Here is a 24,662-nt window from a genome sequence, read left to right on the forward strand (position 1 = left end):
GTGTAAGTGACCTCTCTTGTTCAAAAACTCTCACCTAAACAGAATAAAATTGGCTGGTGGTAGCAGACACATCACTTGACTGAAGAGGTTAAGCAACTGGGTAAACAAACCCTTAAAACAAAGTGTACTGAATCACTCAGTTCTTATCATTCCTCCATATATAAAACAATCTTAATTTACAGTATTAATAATATTACAAACCATCCACTCACTCAGTGTAGTGCTGCTCTCGGATGCCTGCCCCTTCCTTTCTTCCTTCCTTCTTTCCATCCTACCTCTTCTGTCTTTCTTTCCCTCATTCTTTCCTCTTCTTTCTGTCTACGGGTGACTCTACACTGAGTGACAAACCAAATGGTTTCCTATATACCAGGAAACTATTTACTACGCTGGGTGGTAGTTTAGTGGGTAATTAAGGCACTCCAATTGGATTAAGCCTATGCAGATTTATATCCAAGGGGTGGTTGAGGTTTATTGCTCACGTAATGCCACTCAGGGATGAGTGAGGCTGGTCACTCTCACCTTAAATGTCATGACCAACATGCCTAGCACAGGGCTCCTATGCTCCTCATAGGGCAACACTGGATTAGACAATGAATGAATGAAAACATACAACCACATTATAACCAGAACAATATTTACTGTAATCCTTTGAATGCTATGACTTCTTTCAACTGGACAAAGTGTATGGTGTCAGCCTTAATAAAAATTCTTGGGTGTACTGTACAGAAAGAAAAGATTGCTCTGAATATAAGGATTTTTTTCTTTTTTTTTTCTAATTCAAACGAATAGCTTGTCATACTAGCCTAAAGAAATACCAAGCGAACCAACCTTAATCACTGAGGGGGTGGCTATGAACAAACTGTCTCCACATTGCCCTATCTTCTGTCATCAGGTTGCCCTCCTTCCATCCCACATTATTCTCCTCAAGGTACCTCACCACTCCATCCCTCCACTTCATCCTCAGTCTCCAATACACTCTCCTAGTTAACCATAAAGTTACCTATTTAATTACTAGGTTGTCCAAAAGCTACTCTACAATATAACTACATATTAGCTTACTCTGAACATGTGTAATCTTTTTATGATAAATTCTATTTTTGTATCCACTTCCATGTATACAGATTTGTCTACCAAATGTATACATCTGAATGTCACCTGGGAATTCAAGGGACTGGTGATGTTATGTGTACAGGGAGATCAAGGTAGTCTGGACATGTGGAGAGAATGGACAATGGAAAATGGATAAAAAGATCTAAGAAAGTGAATGTGGAAGGCAAACTACTTAGAAGTAGACCTACACAGAATCTGAATGAGGTCCTACAAAATTACCTAAGGTTTAACAAGCTTGAAAAGAGATGTTGCCAATGACTGTGCAGCATGTAAGAGCTGCCACGAAGCAAACAAGGCTGAGACATGCATGCATGAAGACTTTTCAAAAGAAATGAATAAACACCATAAATCAACATACAAAAATAAGGTGGGATGATGATGGTGATGATGAAGTATCTCTGTAAAGTGCAATACGTCTTTAAGGAAACCTGTCCATTATCTTTTGTAAACTTTCAAAATTAAAACACCCTCAAGTGTCTGTAAACAAAAGTAACATGAATCCGCAAGTAATAACAATCACTGATTAACTATCTGTTTAGTTTTGTGCCTTTAACAAAGTTACCTCTCATACCTTGCATTAAGAGCGTGAAATCAGGATTCTGGGGGGGTTAAATGGAGTGTGAGAGAGTGCCTAGCCCATTCTGCTCAGAAAGCTGTTGATGGTTCTCCCTCTTTTTCTCTTTCCTTGTTTTCTGAACCCTACCTCACCCTATCCTTAAGTGGGGAAAAAAAAAAGTCAGAATGATGATGTTGAACTTTTCTGAACACATTTGAAGATACTACCAATAAAGTGGCCTTCAAAAATACTAATACAATGGTCCACATGTGCCCCTTCAATACAAAAGGTCTCTCTAAACATGAATACAACTATCTGGATGTAGCACGAATAACTATAAACTTTCGATTCGATTTAAGAGGTTAACCCCTTCAGCCTCATGATGTATCCCTAATCTTATCATTCCTACCGCCAGAATTTTATTCAGCTTAAGGAAGACCTCCTGTCCAGTAAGTGTGGCATGAGAGAAATAAGAATACAATACAGGATTCAATTGATCAAGCAGGAACATCATATTTCAACTGTCTTGCCTCCCATCAACAGAACTTGTCCCAGTAAGTACACAGTGCCAGCAGTTAATCTGTATTAAATGGAGAATAAGTGAACCAGGTAATGATATAAAAAAGATTGGTGATCAAACCTGGCATTACCTTTCTGTTTACCTCGTAAAGTTTTACAATACCCTCGCGTCCAAGACGTGTTTGTCCAAGACGTTTCGCGTCCAAGACGGAGACAATACATAATAATCCAAAATATTGCTGCAATACGGTTGCAAATGTCCAATACGGAGCCAACAGTTCATAACGGCCCAAATCCAAGGAGAATATAGCTATGACGGTCTCACTTGGTCCAACATGGTTCCCGCATGCGGGAGAGTGATGTGGCTGAGATGTTGTTCAATAAAATATTGGCATCTGGTCAGGTGATGTGCAAGTGGAGCCTGCTTTTGTCTCCCTCACCAGAGGATCGTGGACGAACTTACTGCGTGTTGCACTCAGCGTTTCCTCCTAGGTTATTGCCTCTCCTTACGTAACCACGCTTAGGAAACCGTCTGCTAACCTCTTGAAGCGCTGCCATCTACCTCAGGATGCTAAGCTGGAGATCTTTGAGCTACAGTACTAAGCTGGAGATAAGCTCAGAAACACACAATTTCAAGGTGAGGAAATTTGTTTTGGTGCCAATATAGGTCTAGATTAATGTTTTTAGGGACACATTTCAAAGATTTTGTGACACTATTAAATTTTTCCATAAGGTCTTGTGTTGGTCCAAGACGTTTTTCGTCCTAGACGGGACCCTCAGGCGACAATATTACCGTCTTGGACGCAAGGGTACTGTACATAACTTAAACAATGGTATGACTTGCATTAATCCCATCAATCTGATGAAAGTTTTTTTTTTATTTCCTGCTATACCCAAAATATTTTTCTTAGCTTATGAGTGGGTTAGAGACTGTCTTCATTAACCCCTTTCATACAAGAGGACTTTCTTGAGCTGAACAAAAATCATGTGGATGGAGCAAAAATAAAGTGAAAAACAGATAGTCAGAGTGACTGGGTTAAGAACCCTTCAAGAATTTTCCGACCAAATACCGGTAACCGCTCTTGAAAGCATAAGGTTACAGAGGATCATCTTCATTTCACTAAAACAGAAGTAAAAAAAGTGCAATGCTCCACAATGCTCAAAACTGCATCAACCTGCCAGTCCATTATATATACCAGGATACATGTGTACTGAGAGAGAGAGAGAGATACAGTATATGTGGTAGGTGGGGGTGCTCAGCATCCACTCATTCGATGTAGTGCTGCTCTTGGGTGTCTGCCCTTTCCTCTCTTCCATTCTTCTTTCCTTCCTTCTTCTTCCGTCTTTCTTTCCTTCATTTTTTCCTCTTCCTTCTGCTTACGGGTGACTTTACACTCCTTCTTTCTTTTCTTCATTCTTTCCTCTTCTTACGCCTGTGGGTGACTCTACACTGAGTGACAAGCCAAATGGTTTCCTGTACATTACGCGAGCAATAAATCCCGACCATCTCTTAGATATAAACCTACACAGGCTCAAACCGATTGGAGCACCTTAATTACCCACTAAAACACCAAGCACCATAATTTGGTTATGTGGTTACCACCCAGTGTAGTAAATGGTTTCCTGGTGTACAATGTACAGGAAACCCTTGAAGGAATGAAAGACAGGAGTGTAAAGTCACCCATGGGCAGAAGGAAGAGGAAAAAATGATGGAAAAGAAGACAGAAGAGGAAGCAGGGAAGAGAGGAATGGACAAACACCCAAAGCAGCACTACATCAAGTGAGTGGGTAGATAGTTTTCAAATCTAATTTTCTAAAATGATATTTTATAACTTAACATTGCTTTATGTGCCAATAGCAGCCTCCACAGGGGACACAAAATATCAAATTTCAATATGCAGGGAATTACTGTGCTGTCTCTAAAAATAAGGATGTATACAGTTCATGTAAGTACAGTACAGTATATGAAACTTGAGGAGGAAGTCACTAACAAGCCTAGTAGCTAATGTCTGTACTATGAAATATACAAACCTATAAAGTCTTAAAGCTACTTCTTCAACTTGGTGATGTTTGGTGCTGAAACTTTGACCTTCCCTGGCAGATTCTTAGAGAGATCCTGGTCTCGCACAGCACGTAGTAAGTCCTTCTCCCGGCCAGAGATGGTCTTGTCACCGAGGAACAGTGCCATGGCAGTCTTGCATGCCTTGCCTTTCTTACCGGGTCCAGGAGTTACCTTTACCTTAAACCTGAAAGAGGTAACTAGTGTTTGTTTTAAAACTTTCTCTCTCAACATTTTTAATTACCATCACTGGATTTGCTGCGGGGCACACACTATACACCCCCTCAGTGTTGTGCTACCTTCAAGCCACTCTGTGCTTTGACAAGCCAAATGTTTTCTCATAACGCAGGAAACCATTTTTATGCTGAATGGTAACTATTCAAGGTGTTGGAATGTGATCCAGTAACTTCAAGATGTGATTATATGAGTGACTTTGAGTAAAGGATATTATATGAACATAGGCCCAATTCTCAACCATTACAGAGCTATACTGATGACCCAGGGTGATTTATGAGGGAGGCACTATTCGCCCGCAGGATCATCGATAATTATGGTTAAGTAATGGTTGAAAATTGAACCAATGTTGATACAGCCTTTTTTACTCAAAATAAGCCACCAAATCACTTCATGCAGTTAGTGCATCTAGTCCTAGGATATCCTGTTTAAGTAACAAAGGGGCACCTGGTGATCTAATGCATTTAGGCATTCCAACCTGATACTGTCCATAAGGGGGAAAAATTTGATGGCAGGTTAGAATTTAATGTTCACATGATGCTAATCAGGGATGAGTAACTATACTCGGTTCCACGGAGTCTGACGCACTGATTTTGCCAGCCGAGGACAGGTGGATCTGGTAACACTGCGCGATGTACTCGGGCGGTGATTGGTGGATTTCCATTGTGTTTGAATGTGCTCCAAAGTGACTTTGTATTTCAACCAAGGCCCTCTGTGATTTGTAAGATACCAGATTATACAGATACAAATTAAAACAATGATATCTTTAATGATAAATATGTGCCTTTAAAATTACTAGAGATAAATCTGAACGACAATGATAACAAAAAGTAAGTAAAGTCGCGACTGGATACATGCGGACAAGTCAGCGACTGTGGAGGGAATTCAGACATTCATAGCAAGGTGGTCCCGAGGTCCTGTGAAGGCTTGAATGTTTTTCCTACCACTACTACACAGTGTCACAGTCTACAGTCTTCACCATGCCCTTCATTACCCCATCTGCTAATATACAACCTGACCCTAGATATGCTTAGCTTATCTTTTGATAATCATGATTTGTGTAAGCACACACACACACACACACACACACACACACACACACACACACACACACACACACACACACACACACACACCTCACTGGGGACAATACATGCTATTCCATTCTCAGTATATATATAGTGTACATACATATTTTCATTACCTTCATAGGCAACAGTACCTTTAAAAATCTGCATTTGTTTGTATTCCCAGTCAGATTCAGTAGAATTATTTCTTACATGAATAAGTTTGGTGTTTGATTTTCCCTAACATTTTCGTATCATAAGAGACAGACATACAGACGGACATCCTATCCCTGGTCACAGTGCATCCTCAAGCATGTATCTCTGTCCCCTCGACAAAAAGCCGGGAAAGTAATGGATTACATCATTATAGAATGAATTTTTTTTAATGGTGGAAGAAAGGAAAGTAAGATAAAAGCAAACTCCATGAGAAAATAATAGTTGAAATATGCTGCTATAATAAAACCGCGTGCAGTATAAACGAAATCAAACATAATTAAATGAATTTAAATCAGTCGCTGACTTGTCCGTTTGCATCCAGTCGCGACTTTACTTACTTTTTGTTATCATTGTCGTTCAGGTTTAACTCTAGTAATTTTAAAGGCACATATTTATCATTAAAGATATCATTGCTTTAATTTGTATCTGTATAATCCGGTATCTTACAAATCACAGAGGGCCTTGGTTGAAATACAAAGTCACTTTGAAGCACATTCAAATGGAAATCCACCAATCACCGCCCGAGTACGTCGCGCAGTGTTACCAGATCCACCTGTCCTCGGCTGGCAAAATCAGTGCGTCAGACTCCGTGGAACCGAGTATAGTCACCCTTGTCTTTAATATGTAGAATGAGTAGCCAAGTCATGGGCCTCTAAGCTCCTGACTGGGCAATAAAGGATAATAAAATACAGTAGTAACCAAACTCATTTTATCCCTTTCAAGGAGTGGGGATTCAAATTTATATTCTGTTTGGAATCTACTATAACTTGGCTCAGATTTACATCCATTGGCAGTTTACTTCAAGCAGCTCAGTGCCTCAAGCAGACATTACTATTTCTCTACATCTTTCCAGTATCACTTCTCTCTGATTAGCATCATATTCTTGTGTTACTCTATTGTTACAGCTCAGCATTCAAGATGGAGAGATGGCAATTTCAAGTTAAAGTAAAAAGGTACTGGTAACTAGTCCTGTATTGTAGATATAAGGGTAGAATATTACCATACTCCCCTTGGTGGGATTACATGACAGAAAACACTCTATTCACCTCTAAGAGATTAAATCTATGCAAGGCCACCATTCTGATTGGGTTATTCTAACCACTAAACCATTAGAAATAAGCTATAACAACAACAGCAACAAAGCTTACCTATAATTTGTCATGGTTGTGTAGGGAGCACACACAGGAATGGCATACAGCAACTCATCTTCAGCACATGGGATGGCAGTCAAGGTATTCAGAATATTTAGGTCATCACTAAGCTGTAAAATTGGAAAAATATTTGTATTAATGACAATAATGTACTGAATATTACAATGTGCTGTTATCCATCCATCCATCACCCAATCCTACATTGTCCCATGAGGAGCGTAGGAGGCCGGGGCTAGGCAGTTGGTCCCGACATTTAAGATGAAAGTGACCAGCCTCACTCATCTCTGAGTGGCATTACATGAGCAATCAACCCCAACCACCCCTTGGACAAAAACCTTCACCAGCTCAATCCGACTGGAGCACAATAATTACCCACTAAACCACCAGGCGCCAAAATTTGGTTATATGGTTACCACCCAGCATAGTAAATGGTTTCCCGGTGTACAGGAAACCATTTGGCTAGTCACTCAGTGTAGAGTCACCCACAGGCAGAAGGAAGAGGAAAGAATGAAGGAAAGAAAGACAGAAGAAGCGTAAAGTCACCCGTAGGCAGAAGGACGAGGAAAGAATGAAGGAAAGAAAGACAGAAGAGGATGGAAGGAAAGAAGGATGCAGGAGATGAAAGGGCAGACACCCGAGAGCAGCACTACATCGAGAGAGTGGATGGTGAGCGCCCCCACCTACCACAATGTGCTGTTATTAAAATTATAATTATTAACCCCTTTAGTCGGATGACATATTCTGATCCAATTCTACCTATCTTCCAATTCTACCTATCTTCAGGTAATTTTATTCAACTTACAGGAGACACTTCAAAAAGGCAGGGTTACATACAGCCTAACCCTTTCGGTAAGAGATCTTTCCTCTGAAAAAATAACCCAAAATAAACTAAATTAACGTCCTTCTGCCTCAAGGTGACTTTACACTCCCTCTTTTGTCTTTCTTTCCTTCATTCTTTCCTGTTCTTTCAGCCTATGGGTGACTACACTGACTGACATGCTGAATGGTTTCCTGTACACCAGAAACCATTTACTAAAGCTGGGTGGTGACTGTATAACCAAACTATGGCGCCTGGTGGTTTAGTGGGTAATTGCGGAACTCCAATCGGACTGAGCCAGTGAAGGTTTATATCCAAGGGATGGTTGGAGTTACTGCTCACGTAATGCCACTCAGGGATGAGTGACGCTGGTCACTCTCATCTTAAATGTCAGGACCAATTTGCCTAGCCCTGGGCTCCCACACTTCTCATGGGGCAATGTAGGATTGGATGGTGGATGGATGAAATACATCACTGTAGGGGAGATTCTTGAAATGGAAAGAATAGGATTAGAAGTAAAAAGGAGATTAAGATGATTTTGACTGTCATGAGGATGGATCAGGAAAGCTGCGTGAGGTGAAGAAGTACAGTATGGGGGTACTGGACCATAGACAGAGAGGATAACTGAGGAAGATGGGAGATGAGGTGGTGTGTGCTGACCTCAAAAATATATGTATTACTATAAAGCTGGTACAGAGGAAAGCAAGGCGGAGGACTGCTTTTCACTGAACTTGTCTGACCCACACTACGTGGAAAATTGAAATAGCTAAAACAGAAAAAATGATGATGGCGATAATGATGGTGGTGGTGATGATGATGAAGACAAAGATTATGACGACGATGATGGGGAGGAGCAGGACAAATTTTGAATATAACACAAAAACAATCTTCAAGCATAAACAAACCTGCACAGGCTCCTCATCCTCATCCTCTTCTTCTTCGAGATTTTCAGTATTCTTGTGATCAGCCTTGGTGTTGTCTGGCTCAGCACTGTGTAAGCCCGAGGCCGCGTGGATAACTGTGGATTTCGTAGGAGCAGATTTTACCTGTCCAACGCCTTTACCTTTTATCTGTTTGCCAACCTTCTTGTTGTCTTTGCCTTTCTTTGTTTCTTTGCCTGTACCTGCGGACTAGAATGCAACAATAACATTTTAAGCCCTTTCAAAGATTTATTGTACTTGCATTTACAGTTGCTACAGTGAGTCCCTATTATATATCAGAGAAGAGTTTCAAAATAACACAACTTCTTCCATACACTAGTTAACCTGCTTTACAAATATCAACAGACCTTTAATAAGGATTCTTTCCATTCTTTACTGTGGACTTAACAGGAAAAAAAGACTGGTGACTAATTAAAAGGGCTTAATAAATCTTATTAAATACTTTAACATTCTCCTCTAAGAAAATGCTGTCCTATACTGTTAAATATACCATACCTGCAAAAGCTGCATTCTCAACTCGCGTTCTTCTTCATCCTGATCTTGGTACTTCTTCTTAATCTTCTTGTTTTTTCCCCTCTGGCCACGCTTCAGTTGTCCTCCTTTGCTGCTTGGCTCATGCTCATTCCCTTCTTCCTCCATCCTCTTCACCTGCTTCCCTTTCTGTCCATCATTTGGTTTGGCACCCTTGTTTTCCGGTTTTGCATTTGCCTTTCCATCTGCTTTACCTGACAAAACAATATTTTCTGAGTTTATTCAGTCTGGCACCCTTGTTTTCTGGCTTTGTATACACCTTTCCATCTCCTGCTTTACGTGACAAAACAATAATATTTTCTAAGTTAAACTCACTCGATGTAATGCTGCTCTCGGGTGTCTGCCCTTTCCTCTCCTCCATCCTTCTTTCCTTCCACCCTCTTCTGTCTTTCTTTCCTCGTCCTTCTGCCTACGGGTGACTTTACACTCCCTCTTCTATCTTTCTTTCCTTCATTCTTTCCTCTTCCTTCTGCCTGTGGGTGACTCTACACTGAGTGACAAGCCAAATGGTTTCCTCTACACCAGGAAACCATTTAATACTTTTTTCTTTTTTTTTTTTTTCTTTTTTATATACAGTATAAGGCTTCACAGCCTGTTCCCATGGCCCAGTAGTCCTCCTACATACCATACACCTTCACATGTCACCACTTCGGCGCTAACACCCACCGTCCATATTGAATACATGCTAGGGCTGTCTCATGCAGGACTGGTGTATTGGTATTAGCGGGGGTATTTTTATGACGTGTCGGCGGGTCTTCTGGTAGATTAGTAAAGTCTGACTTTATTAAATTCAAATCCTTAAACTGTTCCCTCTCCCAGCGGGGATCTGAACCAAGGTCTGTTAGGACTACAGGCCACCTCTCTACTGACTGAGCCACCTCCTCCCCCCAGTCCTACATTGCCCCATGAGGAGCGTAGGAGCCTGGGGCTGGGCAAGTTGATCCTGACATTTAAGATGAGAGTGACCAGCCTCACGCATCCCTGAGTGGTATTCATTCTTTCCTCGTCCTTCTGCTTACGGGTGACTTTACACTCCCTCTTCTATCTTTCTTTCCTTCATTCTTTCCTCTTCCTTCTGCCTATGGGTGACTCTACACTGAGAGACAAGCCTAATGGTTTCCTGTACACCAGGAAACCATTTACTTCGCTGGGTGGTAACCATATAACCAAATTATGGCACCTGGTGGATTAGTGGGTAATTACAGCACTCCAATCGGATTGAGCCGGTGAAGGTTTATATCCAACGGGTGGTTGGGGTTATTGCTCATGTAATGCCACTCAGGGATGAGTGAGGCAGGTCACTCTCATGTTAAATGTCAGGGCCAAACTGCCTAGCCCCGGGCTTCTACGCTTCTCATGGGGCAACGTAGAATTGCATGATGGATGGATGGATAAACCCCAACCACCCCTTGGATATAACCTTCACCGGCTCAATCCAATTGGAGCGCCATAATTACCCACCAAACCACCAGGCGCCAAAATTTGGTTACATGGTTACCACCCAGTGTGGCAATTAGTATCCTGGTGTAGAGGAAATCATTTGGCTTGTCACTCAGTGGTGAGTCACCCATAAGCAGAAGGAAAGGAAAGAATGAAGGAAAGCAAGACAGAAGTGGGAGTGTAAAGTCACTCGTAGACAGAAGGACATGGAAAGAATGAAGTAAAGAAAGACAGGAGGAAGAAAGGAAAGATGGAAGGAGAAGCGGAAAGGGCAGACACACGACAGCAGCACTACCACTACATATATTTTATCTACTGAACCTGTCTTTCAGATCTTAAAGTTCTTGGCACTACAGCAAAGGTAATAACCAAACACATTTATATGTTACACTTAAAACTCAGTGATGTGCATTCAATTTTATTCTTGCCGTTGCCTGGTGACTTTATTCAGGTCTGGAAGCGATATACTGAAATGGAAAGGGTACATACAGCTTTCAATTACCCCTTAAATACACATGATCTCCCATAATATGCAGAAAGTGTACGGTAACAGCCTGAATACAATGAAAAACACATCACTGCATCAAAGTATGGTATTATTCAACTACAAGCTCCTGGTCAACATCTTCACCTTTGTTGCTTTTGTTTGCACTGTCTTTTCTCCTTCTTGACACTGTGACTGGCTGGTTATCTCCGAGGTAAACTACTCTCTCCTCCTCATCTTCTGCTGTCCCACCAGACTGCACAGACACTTGAGATGAGGTTGACACTGTCTTAGTTCGGATGGAAAACCTAGTAACGTGGTGGAGGGAATGGGTATTAGTAACATATATTTTCAACCATCATCATCTTCAACAGTATCCAATCCTCTCTTTCCCACACATGGATGTGGTGAGGCAGGAACTGAAAAGCAAGAGGCAAAACTATCATCTGCATGTCAATAAAAAAAGGCACACTCTCATTCACAAAACCAGGAGCACAGCCAGAATTATGCCCTGGGGGGACCTGAATTTTGGTTGTCATTATTCTTGAGGTACAGCTGCTTGAAAAGTACAGTACAGGCATACCCCAGTTTAACAATGTAACTGGTTAAGTAAAAACCCATCGTTAGGCAGGGTATTGTATCTTAGGGTAGATATAACATGTAAAGTATAGAGATGCATTTTTGAGCCTTGGGTTTTCCCCCAACCAAGTTCTAAACCCGCCCAAATGAGTCCAAAAACAAGTTTATAGCTAACCTAAATGCCCAAATAGATCTAAAACAAGCTAAACTAAGCCTAAAGGCACTTTATAATTCACCTTAACCATACAATAAAATCTGAAAATCATCAAAACTAAGTCTGGGAAAAATCAAACTTAGTAAAGTGTACCCCAAAATGACAATGTTCACCCTACCTATGACTAAAACACATTAATCTAAATCTAAAAACAGTTTATAAATCAACCTAAACACAAAATTCGTCTAAAATATCATCAAAATAGGTTTTTAAACACAAAACCCATCATTATACAGGGGTTTGGCCATCGTTAGGCGGGGTAGGGTGGTATTTCTACTTCCATCGCTATGCCAGGATATGGCATATAGGGGTATAGTATGCCGGGGTCTACCTGTATCATAATACAGCAGTATTTAGGTTAATCATAAATATATCTGGTGCTAAAAACAGTAAACAATAACACAGGAAACAATCACTAATACTAGAATGAGTAAATACCAACATGAATATATGAGCATGTCTCCCCTTTCAGCTTATTCTTTTAGGCAGGGGAGAGAGACTGACCCTTGACCCCACTTTGCCTGCATCAATGCATAAACTATACTATGGCAAAAATACAAAGGGTTCTTACTGATCTCCTCCTATGTGCGCCATTTCAACCTTTGTGTCAGGGAATGCCATATCCTCTTCCTCCTCCTCCTCTTCTTTAATGGACCCATCATCACCATCTGAGACTGAAAAAAAATACATAATATAAATGGTTATGTATTTTCTGACCGGCACATTTTGTCTTCTATCCATCCATCCATCATCTAATCCTATGTTGCCCCATAAGGAGCGTAGGAGCCCGGGGCTAGGCAAGTTGGTCCTGGCATTTAAGATAAGAGTGAATCCATCCAAGCAATATAATGCCAAGCTTTCTCTTACGTAATACACACCATCACCATGAACTATTTTTCATTCCTACAGATGAGGAGACATGATACCAACTATATAAGGGAAAAAAAAAAAAAAAATCACTCACATTTCTGCAAATCTGTATCAACAGAGTCTTTTCTAATTTCTTCAGATTCTTCTTTCTTGGCATCACTACATTTTTCTCTTTCCTCCTTTATTTTATTCTCCTCCTCTTCTACTTTATCCTCTTCCATCAGTTCAATTTCATCTTCCATCAAAGGAACATCCTTACTGCCATTTTCTTGAGTATCTTCCTCCTCCACAGTCTTCACTCTTCTCTCACCAACATGCCTGGTAAAAGTGATCATCAGGCTAAAACTTATGGCAGGGTGTACGGCATTGTAATGAGGCAATATTCCACAAGACAATATTCTGTTGTTTCTCTTTAAATTAATACATCAAAAGTATTTCAAGAGGCTTCACATGCAGTTCTAGTACATTAGACATATTCTACTGATTCTTCAGTTCAAAAGAGGTCGGCTGTCGTAGCATACATCCTTCCTCACTACTTTTTCAGTTCTGAAAATGTATAGGGATTCCTAAATTTTCTGATTAACCACTGCAGTAAGTTTCTGTGGATTGCCATATATAAAATCTTAAGTTATAAGCTGGAATGATATATAAACTTGTTTATAAAGCTGTTATTTCCTGGGAATTGAAAATGTGGAAGGTAATCACACTGGGATATTCTAACCATCAGACCACCAGGCACCTAAAGAAGAACCATTAAATTTACCTGGCAATTGAATCCTCCTCGAGCCTGAAGAGGAATCCAAAGCCGTAGACCAGGTGTGATGGAGGAAGGAAATTCTTCTTGCCTCGCACCATGAAGGACCCAGTGGTAAGGTACTCTCCTGCTGGTGCTGTCTTGCTCACTTGGTGTCCCCACACCCACCATGCTGACGTCACCACTTTCTCATCCCAGGCTCGGCTGAGGGAGTTGCAAAGTACAGTTGTAGACAAGAGAGGAGCATTCAGCACATACCTCTGTAAGGCAGTACCATCCTCCTCCTTTCCTGACCTTTGAACTCTTTTGTCTCAAATTTTTTAACTTGTTCATCTGATAGTATTAATTATTATTTCAAGTCTGGTTAAATTCTAACCAACTGGTTTTCCATTTTAATGCCGACAGATAGACAAACAAACAAACAAACCAAGCCAAAAACATAACCCTGACAAGAGAAAACATCATCATCCAGACCTCTTTTCCCACCTATGGATAGCATGAAGTAGGGTCCAGAGGGCAAGGGGAAAAACTTGACTGGGGGAGAACTAGCAAAAATGTGCCCAATTAAATGAGCCACAGGCTCATTCACTCATCATTCAAGCCCCAAAATCCTGACTACAGTTCACAGGCACAAGCATTCAATGATGACAAGACAGTAGTCAGATTCTACTGGTCTAGTCAATATCAAATACAGTAAATCCATCCAATCCTTCACTGCATGTCCTCTCTTCCCACCTGTAGCAGAGAGCCATGATGCCTGCCTCGTGTAGTGTCTTGGGTGGGAGTGGATTAGCGCCTGTGTTGGCAGGGTTCTTGATCACCACACTGGGGGCACCATGCATGTCCGCATGAACATAAACATCGTAGGGACGCAGGTGTCGTTTCACCAGCAGTTCATTCATTTGCATGTCACGTCCTGCTAACACTACAGAAAGAAATTTATAAAGGTAAATATAACATTTTTCATTCCCTTTCTGGATGCAATTCTTAATTCTTTCCATTCAATGATTTGTTAAAATTTCCTTCTTGCCATACCCAGATGTTATTATGCAGCTTAGAAGACGTGTTCCATACTGGAACTGGTAAGTATAGCCTTCATTTAAAACCTATCAATATAAGTTTTTCTTTTATTTTCCAAAGCTAAACACAATCACATGGTTGTAATATATATACCATCATCATCATCATCTGGACCTCCTTTCCCATCCTAGTGCAGAGTGAGGAGTAGCAACCTCCAGACAGCCTAAGTCTGCCCAGTTCAACTGGCCACGCTTCCATTCACTTATCATTCAAGCCCACAGAATCCTGGTTCCTTCAGACAGGCCAAAAAAATTTCACTACATTCTGTAGCTTCACATATACCCATCTGATAAGAGTCAATCTGAATGCTGTCACGTTAAAATGGGGTGCCAAATCCCTGGTTGTGCACTTCTCCGCACAAAACTTATCCAGCTAGCTCAGTTTCTTGTCAGTCCCTTTACCTCACCAACTTCCATACCTCTCTTCCTCACACACTCATCTACCATAACCATCCACCTTCTTCACCTACCTTGCCTCCTCCCGCCTTCAAATTCGCTCAGATATACAGTACCTTTTAGATCACTCTACTGTCATCCATTCTCTCCATATGACCAAATCATCTCAGTACACTCTCTTCGATTCTGGTGTCCACAGCCTTCCTCACTCAGCATCTTTCAAGAATCACATTATTCTGTATCCTATTCACTCTCTGCACTCCACATACATTCCTCAGCAATCCCATCTCTACTGCTCTTACTCTTGACTTTTCATTTTCATGCCACACTATAGTCTCACATTCATATGATAAAGTAGGCATTAACACTCCTTCATGTAAGCTTCCTGCTGCTGCAACACTCAAGCCTCTGTTTTTTATCAAGGCCTTCATAGCACCAGCCACTTTCCTTCCTTCTGTCACTCTACTTTCCACTTGTTTTGCACATTTTCCTCTTTTCTATTACTGTACCCAGATATTTGAATTCTCTCACCAATTCCAGTCTCTCTCCATTCACTGTAACATCACACTGGGAGTCACCTTCTCTCTCAATAACCATCACTTTACTCTTTTTTACATTTACTCTCAAACCCTGATGCTCACAGACATTAGCAAAGCTCTGCATTAGTCTGTCCGGTATTTGCAAGTAGCTATGCATCATCAACATACAACAAATCTGAGGTATTCCATCCATCACCATTCAGTGCCAACACCATCCCTCTCTCCATTACTCATGTTTTTACTTCTCTCATCACCTCATCCATATACGTACTGTATATATTTTGAACAACCATGGGGACATAACACAACCTTGTCGCACGCCCACACTGATCATGAACCAATCACTTAGATGCCCATTTACCCTTATACAGGCCTCATTACCATCGTAAAAACTCCTGACAGCACCTAGCAGCTTACCATCTACATCGTCGTACCTGTGCAAAACCTTCCACAATCCTTCTCTGTCTATTTAATCATATGCTTTTTCCAGATCCATGAATGCAATAAACACCTTACAGTCTTTCTTACACGCCTTCTCCACTATCTGTCTTACTGCAAATATTTGATCCACACATCCTCTGACACTCCTAAAGCCACCCTGTTTGTCACTCACTAGGACTTCTCATCTCTCTCTTACTTTCTCTATAATAATTCTTCCATATACTTTCCCTACCACAATCAATAGACTTATGCCATGATAATTCTTTCGCTCATGTATGTATATATGTACACAGTATATGTATGTATATATATATAAATATAAATCATTGGCGGGACAGAGGACAGCTTTCTTCACCAGTAACGTGTTCATTTGTACATCAAGTTTTGTCGTCACTAAAAAACACAAAGTCTATTACAGTGAAACTGAACTGTTTCTCTTTCTAAATAACTGTTCTTACTTTTTAAACAAGTGACATATGCTTCCCTTTTTTTATTTCTGCCACAGGACAATCATATTTCAATTTAGGGATGATCTCTGCAGTAAAGGAATAAATTAAGGCTATATCAAACCTTACATGTCTGAAAAGTCTCTCCAAACCTGAAGATCACCTGGTGGTATTGTCATCATCCTGACCTTTTCCTACCCAAGGACAGACTGAGGTAGACTTTACAAGGCAAGGCAAGAGATGGCACGAGAGGGCAAATTATAAACAATGTGCTAAGTGAAATGGGCCAAACTCTCACCAACTCCCCATTCAAGCACCTGGAATCATGACTAATCTAATGATCTTAACCATCTGCATATATTTGAGGGGAGTATTTTTCTTTATAAATGTGCTTCACACTACCTGCCACACTCAATCCCTTGACTATCAATTTCATGGGGTACCGAGTTGTGCTCCTTTATATCTAATTCATTCCAACAAACTCAATCTTGTGTCAGTTCCCTACCTGCATCAACTACCATACTTCACTTTCTTACATAAATCATGCAACTATACAAAGCAACCATAATCATGATTCCCATATGACCTTCCTTGAAATTTTTTGAAAGTCTGTCAAGAAAATAATAAACTAAAACAAGCTAACCAAACTTTTCTAGCATGAAAGCATCATCATCAAGATCAAGATGTCTCCTCTCCCAGGCATGGGTGAGGTAGAGCTTACCGAGAAAGAATAAGCCTAATAGAAGGACAACTTGCAATAGGAAGCCCAATTAAATTTACCACATTTGCACTCACCCATCATTCAAGCCTCGCAATCCTGAAAATAAACAAACCAAACTTACCATAATGCTGCCCTTGTATACTTACCTAAATAGTTTTCTGATGTAATAAACCAGAGGAACTTCTCAAACCAGAGAACTTTCCTGGCCTTGATGATGTTAGTGATGGCTGCCGACTCCTTCAGTGCCTGGTCAGTTTTCTTGGTGGTGACCTGAACCACTTTGGCTGTGGCTTCAATGGTCTTCTGTTCCTTCTGAGCTGCCTGACGCTTTTGGTTGAAGTATCTGTTAAAGCAGTACGTCAGTAAAGTACTTCCTCATTTAACCTGAGCAACATTACATGAGCATTAAAACTCAGCTACCCCTTATGGGCCACATTCAGATGGTGTGCCTTAAACCACTTGACCACTGGGTGTCCATTTACTAATTTACCGCATAGGAAGTTCTCATTATAATTAGGTGATGTGAATCAAAATATCACAACTTTTACCATGAAAATGGTGCTGTAAATTGGGGAATCTGGCAGATCAATCTTATAGGCAGCAAAGGAATTTACCTGTACCTTACTATGAACTTCACAGCAAAAAGAAAGTCAAGTAATTGTACTAGCTGTAGTCCCAGATTCACCTGAAACATGAACCAAGTGGACTGCAAGCTGAAGCTGCCCTTCTGCTGTTCACTATCCTTCATCTCAGGGAATAGGGAGGGAGGTGAGGAGCATTTGTACAACTGGGCACTGGAAATGAATGGTTATACTGATGCCACCACATGAAGGCATCCCTCTCCATCACAATTCGGTGTACTTACTTGCGTGCATTGGCCATGGCAGAATGTTCCAGATCAATGTCCACCAGCATGGGTCGCATCTTGGTGTCATCCCGACCTTCCTCACGCTCCTCATCAGAGTCCAACAGCAAGTCATCCTCATCACAGTCAAAGGGGTCACTAGGCACAGGATAAGCACATGATAACAATCAATAAGACCTAGCTACATGAGTATGCACATATTACAGCCAATAATAAAATACATTAGAAATGAACATGAACTCAATTCTTTCTTCATAGCTTTGGAAAATGAATACAGGTACAAATAAATACAACTAAACTATGCTGACACTAACTGGTAATAAAACGGCCATCTCCTCAACTTGAATGCTAAGCTGATAGAAAAGATTAATATCAAAACATTATGCTAGCCTTAAAACAGTGATATGGAAAAAAATGCAGCGCTGCACTAATGCCTTAACGGTATTCTAAATGAGCTACAGGAAACATGCTGAAAAAAGGGAAAAGAATCTCCTTGTTAAGGCAAACAAACTATACATATACTGGATTAATGTAGCAAAAGACATACCTGAGTAACAGAGTGAGCATGCTTTCCTCCAGTTTGAGTTTCTTTATGGCAAGTGCCACTGGGTCGCCCTGGCCTTGTGCCTCGGACAGCAACTCGTGGATCTGCTGCCAGTCTATCTGATTGGCAACCAGGGTCCTCACCACCTTTATGGCAGCATCCACTAAATCCTTGTTTAGCTCTAGGGAGATAATGTAGTCAGTCTGCTTATTTACCCATCTGTCTGTCTGTGCTATCAATCTAGTTATTTATCTTTCTATAGCCAGTGTGCTTTAATCCTGTAGGAAGTTGTCATGAATAAACTTATATTTCTGTTATGTACCAACACTTTCACAACACCATCTGTGAAAGCCGATTAAAGCACTCATAATTATAAAAAGAAATCTGAGAAACCTGATTAAAGCATACACAATTACAGGTATATCCATCCATCATCTAATCAAAAATAAATAAATACCTCTAAATTGTTACTTATTAGAAAACTTACTCTACACTGTTCCTTATTATTAAACTCTGCACTATTCCTTATTATTAAATTCTACAGTGCTGCTTATTATTAAACTCTACACTGTTGCTTATTATTAAACCCCACACTGTTGCTTATTATTAAACTCTAAATTGTTCCTTATTATTAAACTCTAAACCACTGCTTATTATTAAACTCTAAACTGCTGCTTATTATTAAACTCTAAACTGTTGCTTATTATTAAACTAACTCTAAACTGCTCATCATCATCAAATCTTATTATTAAACTAACTTTACTTATTATTACCCTCATCTTAAATGCCAGGACCAACTTGCCTAGCCCCACGCTCCTACGCTATTCATGGGGCAACGTAGGATTGGATGATGAATGATGGAGGGATGGATGGATAAACTTACTCTAAACTGTTACTTATTATTAAACATGCTCTAAACTGCTTCTTATTATTAAACCCACTCTAAAATATCACTTATTATTAAACTTACTCTAAACTGCTGCTTATTATTAAACTTTCTCAAAAATGTTGCTTTTTCATACATGGAGGTTAATTTAAACCGAACTTAGGAGACAGTTTCGTACCAATGAGATGCCCCTGGAGTTCATGCGTCCGCTGTTTGTCCTCCAGCTCCTGCAGGCGGCGCTCATGGTCCAGCTTCACTTTCTCCAGCTTCCTCAGTGCCTCCTTCTCGTGCTGCAGGGCGTGCTGGTCAATCTTCGCAGCCTCCATTTTGGAAAAGTACTCATCACAGGCTGGAGGGAAAGTTGTATGTTGACAGAGAAAGAATGCATGGAGGAATTTCTTGCTTTTTTTTCCCATCTACTACACAGGAACTGGGTACTTAATGGTATCATACATTAGAGTGTAGGGGATACAGACATTAAAAAAAAAATATATAGGACTTGTAATTTCTCAGCTCTGCCCTAAGAATATGGGAGAAACTGAGTCAAGATAGAGAGGGAGAGGAAGACAGATCATCATCATCATCATCTTGACCTTTTATCCCATCAAAGAGAATGAGGCTGGGTCCAGAGAGCAAGAAAAGAAAACCAGAAAGAGAAACTAACCAAAACTCTGCCCAAATGAATGGGCCAGTGTCATTCACTCACCATTCAAACACCCACTACAAATACAAGTAAATTCATACCTTGATTGAAAGTTGGAAATTTGTCAAGAGGATCATTGGCATGCTGAGAGAAGAGCATGGGCATGAAGCCTTGATAGATGGGCACCTCCTCCTCTGTCCCATCTACACCTTTCCTCATCTCTATTTTCTTCACAATATAGCCCTGACAGCAATACAATGGTGTGAATAAACAGTGAACACACACAAACATCAAATTAATACGAAGAATACATTTTGTGTATACAAATATGGAATGAGCATTTATAGTACAGCTGTATGCCAATATCAGGTATGTAAAAGCTGACCACTGCAATACATACTGCTTATAAATACTGAACTACAGTACTCAGAAATTCAACTGATAATAATGAAATAATATTCAGAATGATAATAACGATACCAGAATAATAATAATGATCATAAAAACTGCTATTATTTTGATCTTTTCAGTGTTGGGAGTCCTCATTATTATGTCAGGGATAATTTCCAAAATATTACACTTTTTCTCATACAACTGGGACTGTAATATAGGCGTAGCTGGCAAAACTGATTTACGGGTAGCAATGGATTTACTGGCCAATTTATCAGTAAGTTACGGTGAACTTCATATAAAAATAAGAAATAAAGAAAGAAAAATAGCAATTACAAATTACTGTGAACTTCATATAAAAAAAAAATAAATGGAGTAATTTTCGTGTAAATTACTGTGAACTTCTGAGATGAAAAAAAGGGGGAGAAAGTTGCATACTGGTAATGAGGGCTTACCAAACTTATAATAAATCAAGATTTAAAAAAAAAAAAGGGATAACATACAAATAAAAAGATAAAAAGGCAAAATATAACAAGGATTTACTATCATTACACATCACAAGCTTACTTCTGTCCACTAGTTACCTCAGATGGCCTCTTGCCCCACTCTGCAACCACTGACTGAGCCTTAGTTACAGCTGAATGTAATTTTGACACATTTTCCTCAGTCCTAAAATTCTGCGTCAATTTGGTACCAACTGGAAACCCAGCTTCTAGCAGCTCATGATCAAGAACACCACCACCACAATCTGGGGGGGGAGGGAGATGATCCATTAGCGTCAATGTAGTATACAAGGTTTGCATCTGAAAAATACTGTACTATATTTTATATACAGTTGGTCCTAACTTAACCCTTGCAACCAAGAGAACATCCTCAAAACATGTACACTTTTCTCTTCTCCCTTTCCCCCCTATTTTCTTCAAGTCATTACTTTCCATGGCTTTCCTGTCATCTCTTTCAGCACTGCCTAGGACTCTGAGCAATTAGGGTGGCCTGTCATGCTTCTGTTAGGTCTTGAAAACTTTCTGGGCCCATTTTTATTATATTTATTTCATTTATTTATCTATCTATTTATTTATTAATTCTTTGCTGTAACAGGGATGAAAGACATCAAACTTTAACTCTTTGTTATATAAAGATGATGAAAGCTACAGGGTGTTCTTAGCGTCTATTCAAAACAATGTAATATGAGCAGCAGACAAATTGCAGTACATCAATGACCATTTTGCAATACCTACCCAATAATGGCATCAGTATCTTCTTTATTGGAGTATTTTCCTTGGCAGAATTCAGTGCATTTGTCAGATCTTCTCTGGTCATAGCTGCTCTCACAGTTCGGTAGTTCTCAATAGGGTACTTCTCATGAACTACGATCCTGGAAAGTCAAGCATTCTAAAGCTAATTCTCTGCAACACCTAGGGGATATGTCCAAAATATAATTTTACATCTTTTCCACACAAATGGTGCTGTTGTTACACAGCCCCAGCCTGTCTGGCCAAGCAGACCTGTCAATCACGGATAAACAAATGCTTCTGTGGGGTCGTGCTACTAGTACAAACAATATTTATACCCTACAGGAATCTGGTGTCCACTTGTGGCAAGCAGCACTCCTCCAGGGTTGGACAAGGTTCCTTCCCATGGCTAGATGCAGGAAACTGTGAGGAGGTTTGGACCTTGGGTAGACACCGCAGCTGCTCCACCAAGAATCAAAGTACGGTACCATGTCGTGTAGGCTCTTCAATTGTAAACTTGGTGAACTGACAAATCAGCTTTATGGATATAGTTCTTTCACTTCAACCTGGCCCAAATTTTCATCCTTTTGCAGCTTATTTCAGATAATTCAGTGGCAGAAAGAGACAACGATGAAGCTCTACATCCTCACCATGGCACTTTTTTATGACTCTCATTATGTCATACTATTATAATCTTTTGTTACAAGTTAGCATTCAAAATGGCTAGAAGTAATTTTAGACCAAATGAAAGTGAAAAGATTACAGCAATGACTCATATAAACATTTTTTTTTTTTTAATACGTATTACAGTTGACCTAACAGTCAAACAGATAATACAATTTGACAAAAGGAAATATACAACAAGGGTTTCTGTACTAACATTATCACATAGAATACCGCATGTCTTGTTAAAGATGTTTCAAAAGTGTATTGATTTTATGGGAACACCAGTACCATAATACCAGATACATTATCACTGAGGACGACAGAGCAGTTTCACGACTGTATTTAAAACTCCCATTAACTCCTTTATCCTACATGACTTCATTAATTATGGGCCAAGAAATCTCCCAAAGAATGCCTTACCTAACATCCTCTCCCTCCTTGCGTGGCCTAACAATGTTAAGGATGTTGTATGAATTGTCAGTGAGAACTATGTTGCCCCGGTCATACATTTCCAGAATCACATGATGTTCAGCCTCGCCGCTACCAAACTGTAGGTCCACTATGCGGTCAACACCCAGCTGTGTCACGGCTTCCACACGCTTGTTACGAAGATGCTTCCTTAACTGATGGAACATACAGAAAGTGCTGATTTAGTTTTAGTTCATACATGGTACAAAAGGGTAATACAACAGAGTAAAATGATTCCAAACCAAATTTACTAGCACGACTCAAGATTTTACACACCTGTTATACCAAAGGAATTGTATAACATAAACATCATGATGGCATACAGTGCATTCTTGACCCCTTCAGCTCCGACATAATTTTAATTTTGCTCCCTTCTGATTACCACTTTCAGTTTAACAATGAGTTTTCATATAAGAGTAATTGGATACCATATTATGTTAACTTCTCCATTCACTAATAGATATTCTTCCTGTTGAAACGTTATCTGGTTGCAATCTGACTAAAAATGAAAAAGGTAACCTTACACTCACAAAGTTAAAAATTAATTTAAAATACTCTATGTAAAAAAATTAATAATAATAATAATAATAATAATACCTTCATAGCAAATCCAGAGGGTGCAGGACTCTTGGGCCACTCGTACTCAGTGGTGTGGATGCGACATCCAGACTCCATCAGTAATATGCATTTGTGGTCAGGCTTCTGCAGCTTAAACAGGTATGTCTTGGAGTCTATATCATACACCTGCACTACCCTCATGCCCACCACACTGCAAACATTACAATAAAAGGTAACTAAGTGGCAGAAATTCAGGCAAAATATATATATATATATATATATATATATATATATATATATATATATATATAAAGTATACAATACTGGTACTATAATCTAGAAAGGAATATAAGTGCTGCAAGAAAAACTCGATTCATCCCTAGCTCAAAATGGAAAGTTTTATACATGGATTCAAGAAATGCAAGACAATAAAAACATACATGATTAAACACATACTGTACAGAGTTTTCAAAAAAATCAAGCCACTTCATTATACCAGACGAATATTAAAATACAGTACTGTAATGTACCTTTTCCTCAGTTCGGCAACTATGGCCAGTACGTCTACGGTGGTAAATGTAGTCTTCATGATGGGCCTTTTTTGTCACTGAAAGCAAAAGAAAATTAAATTCGGTGACAATAACAATCAAACCCACAAACATACAAAATATGTTTAAAACTTCTAACAGAAAAAGAAACAATGCAGTACAAAAATGGGCTAATTCCTGTTGATTAGATGCTGAAACAATTGACAAATAATGGTGCCCAGCGAGGAAAAAAGCCTTCCAGGAGCTCCATATTACTGTATTTTCATTAGCTATACTAACCCCTTTTTCTTGTTTTACATGCAGTCTAGTGACTCTTAACCTAACTATGAAAGCAATATGTGTCAGTCTTATTCTTCATATTAGGTATTTGTGAAGAATTTGGGAGTTAAAAATGAATTACAGTACACATGAAAGCTAATCCTGGACATAGGCCTACAACACCCGTGAATGGGAGCTCTGTCCAAAAAGTCTTCTTTGCGAGGATTGTTGGTTGGAAATATTTACCTCACCTCTATAACATTACAAAAATTGCACCCACAGGCCACCAGACATGCTAAAAGGAATGGCTCATAAAAGTTCAATGAATAACCAGAAACAAGTGACATTGAAGACAGCCTCCAATGATGGAAAGATTACTCACCCTCGTCCACGTAAATAATCCTATATCTCAACATACACACAACGAAGAACAATATCTT

General features: G+C 39.8%; 1 protein-coding gene across 1 annotated transcript; it reads right to left on the reverse strand.

The window, feature by feature from the left end:
- Nucleotides 1-4,131: 4,131 nt before the first annotated feature.
- Nucleotides 4,132-24,662, reverse strand: Clbn (Nuclear export mediator factor NEMF homolog Clbn). The gene is made up of 20 exons (XM_080281241.1): nt 24,605-24,662; nt 23,947-24,023; nt 23,456-23,627; nt 22,811-23,013; nt 21,731-21,867; nt 21,077-21,240; nt 20,204-20,345; nt 19,638-19,808; nt 18,577-18,754; nt 18,030-18,167; nt 17,311-17,507; nt 14,278-14,467; nt 13,552-13,746; nt 12,883-13,106; nt 12,490-12,586; nt 11,273-11,433; nt 9,166-9,395; nt 8,635-8,859; nt 6,910-7,022; nt 4,132-4,431 (listed from the first exon to the last, which is right to left on the reverse strand). Exons 2-20 carry the CDS (start codon nt 24,003-24,005, stop codon nt 4,233-4,235), a joined length of 3,195 nt encoding a protein of 1,064 aa, XP_080137367.1. The 5' UTR covers nt 24,006-24,023; nt 24,605-24,662; the 3' UTR covers nt 4,132-4,232.

The sequence above is a fragment of the Coenobita brevimanus genome, chromosome 88 (genome assembly GCF_032717465.1).
Source record: "Coenobita brevimanus isolate Jiangsu-jjx chromosome 88, ASM3271746v2, whole genome shotgun sequence".
NCBI lineage: Eukaryota > Metazoa > Arthropoda > Malacostraca > Decapoda > Coenobitidae > Coenobita > Coenobita brevimanus.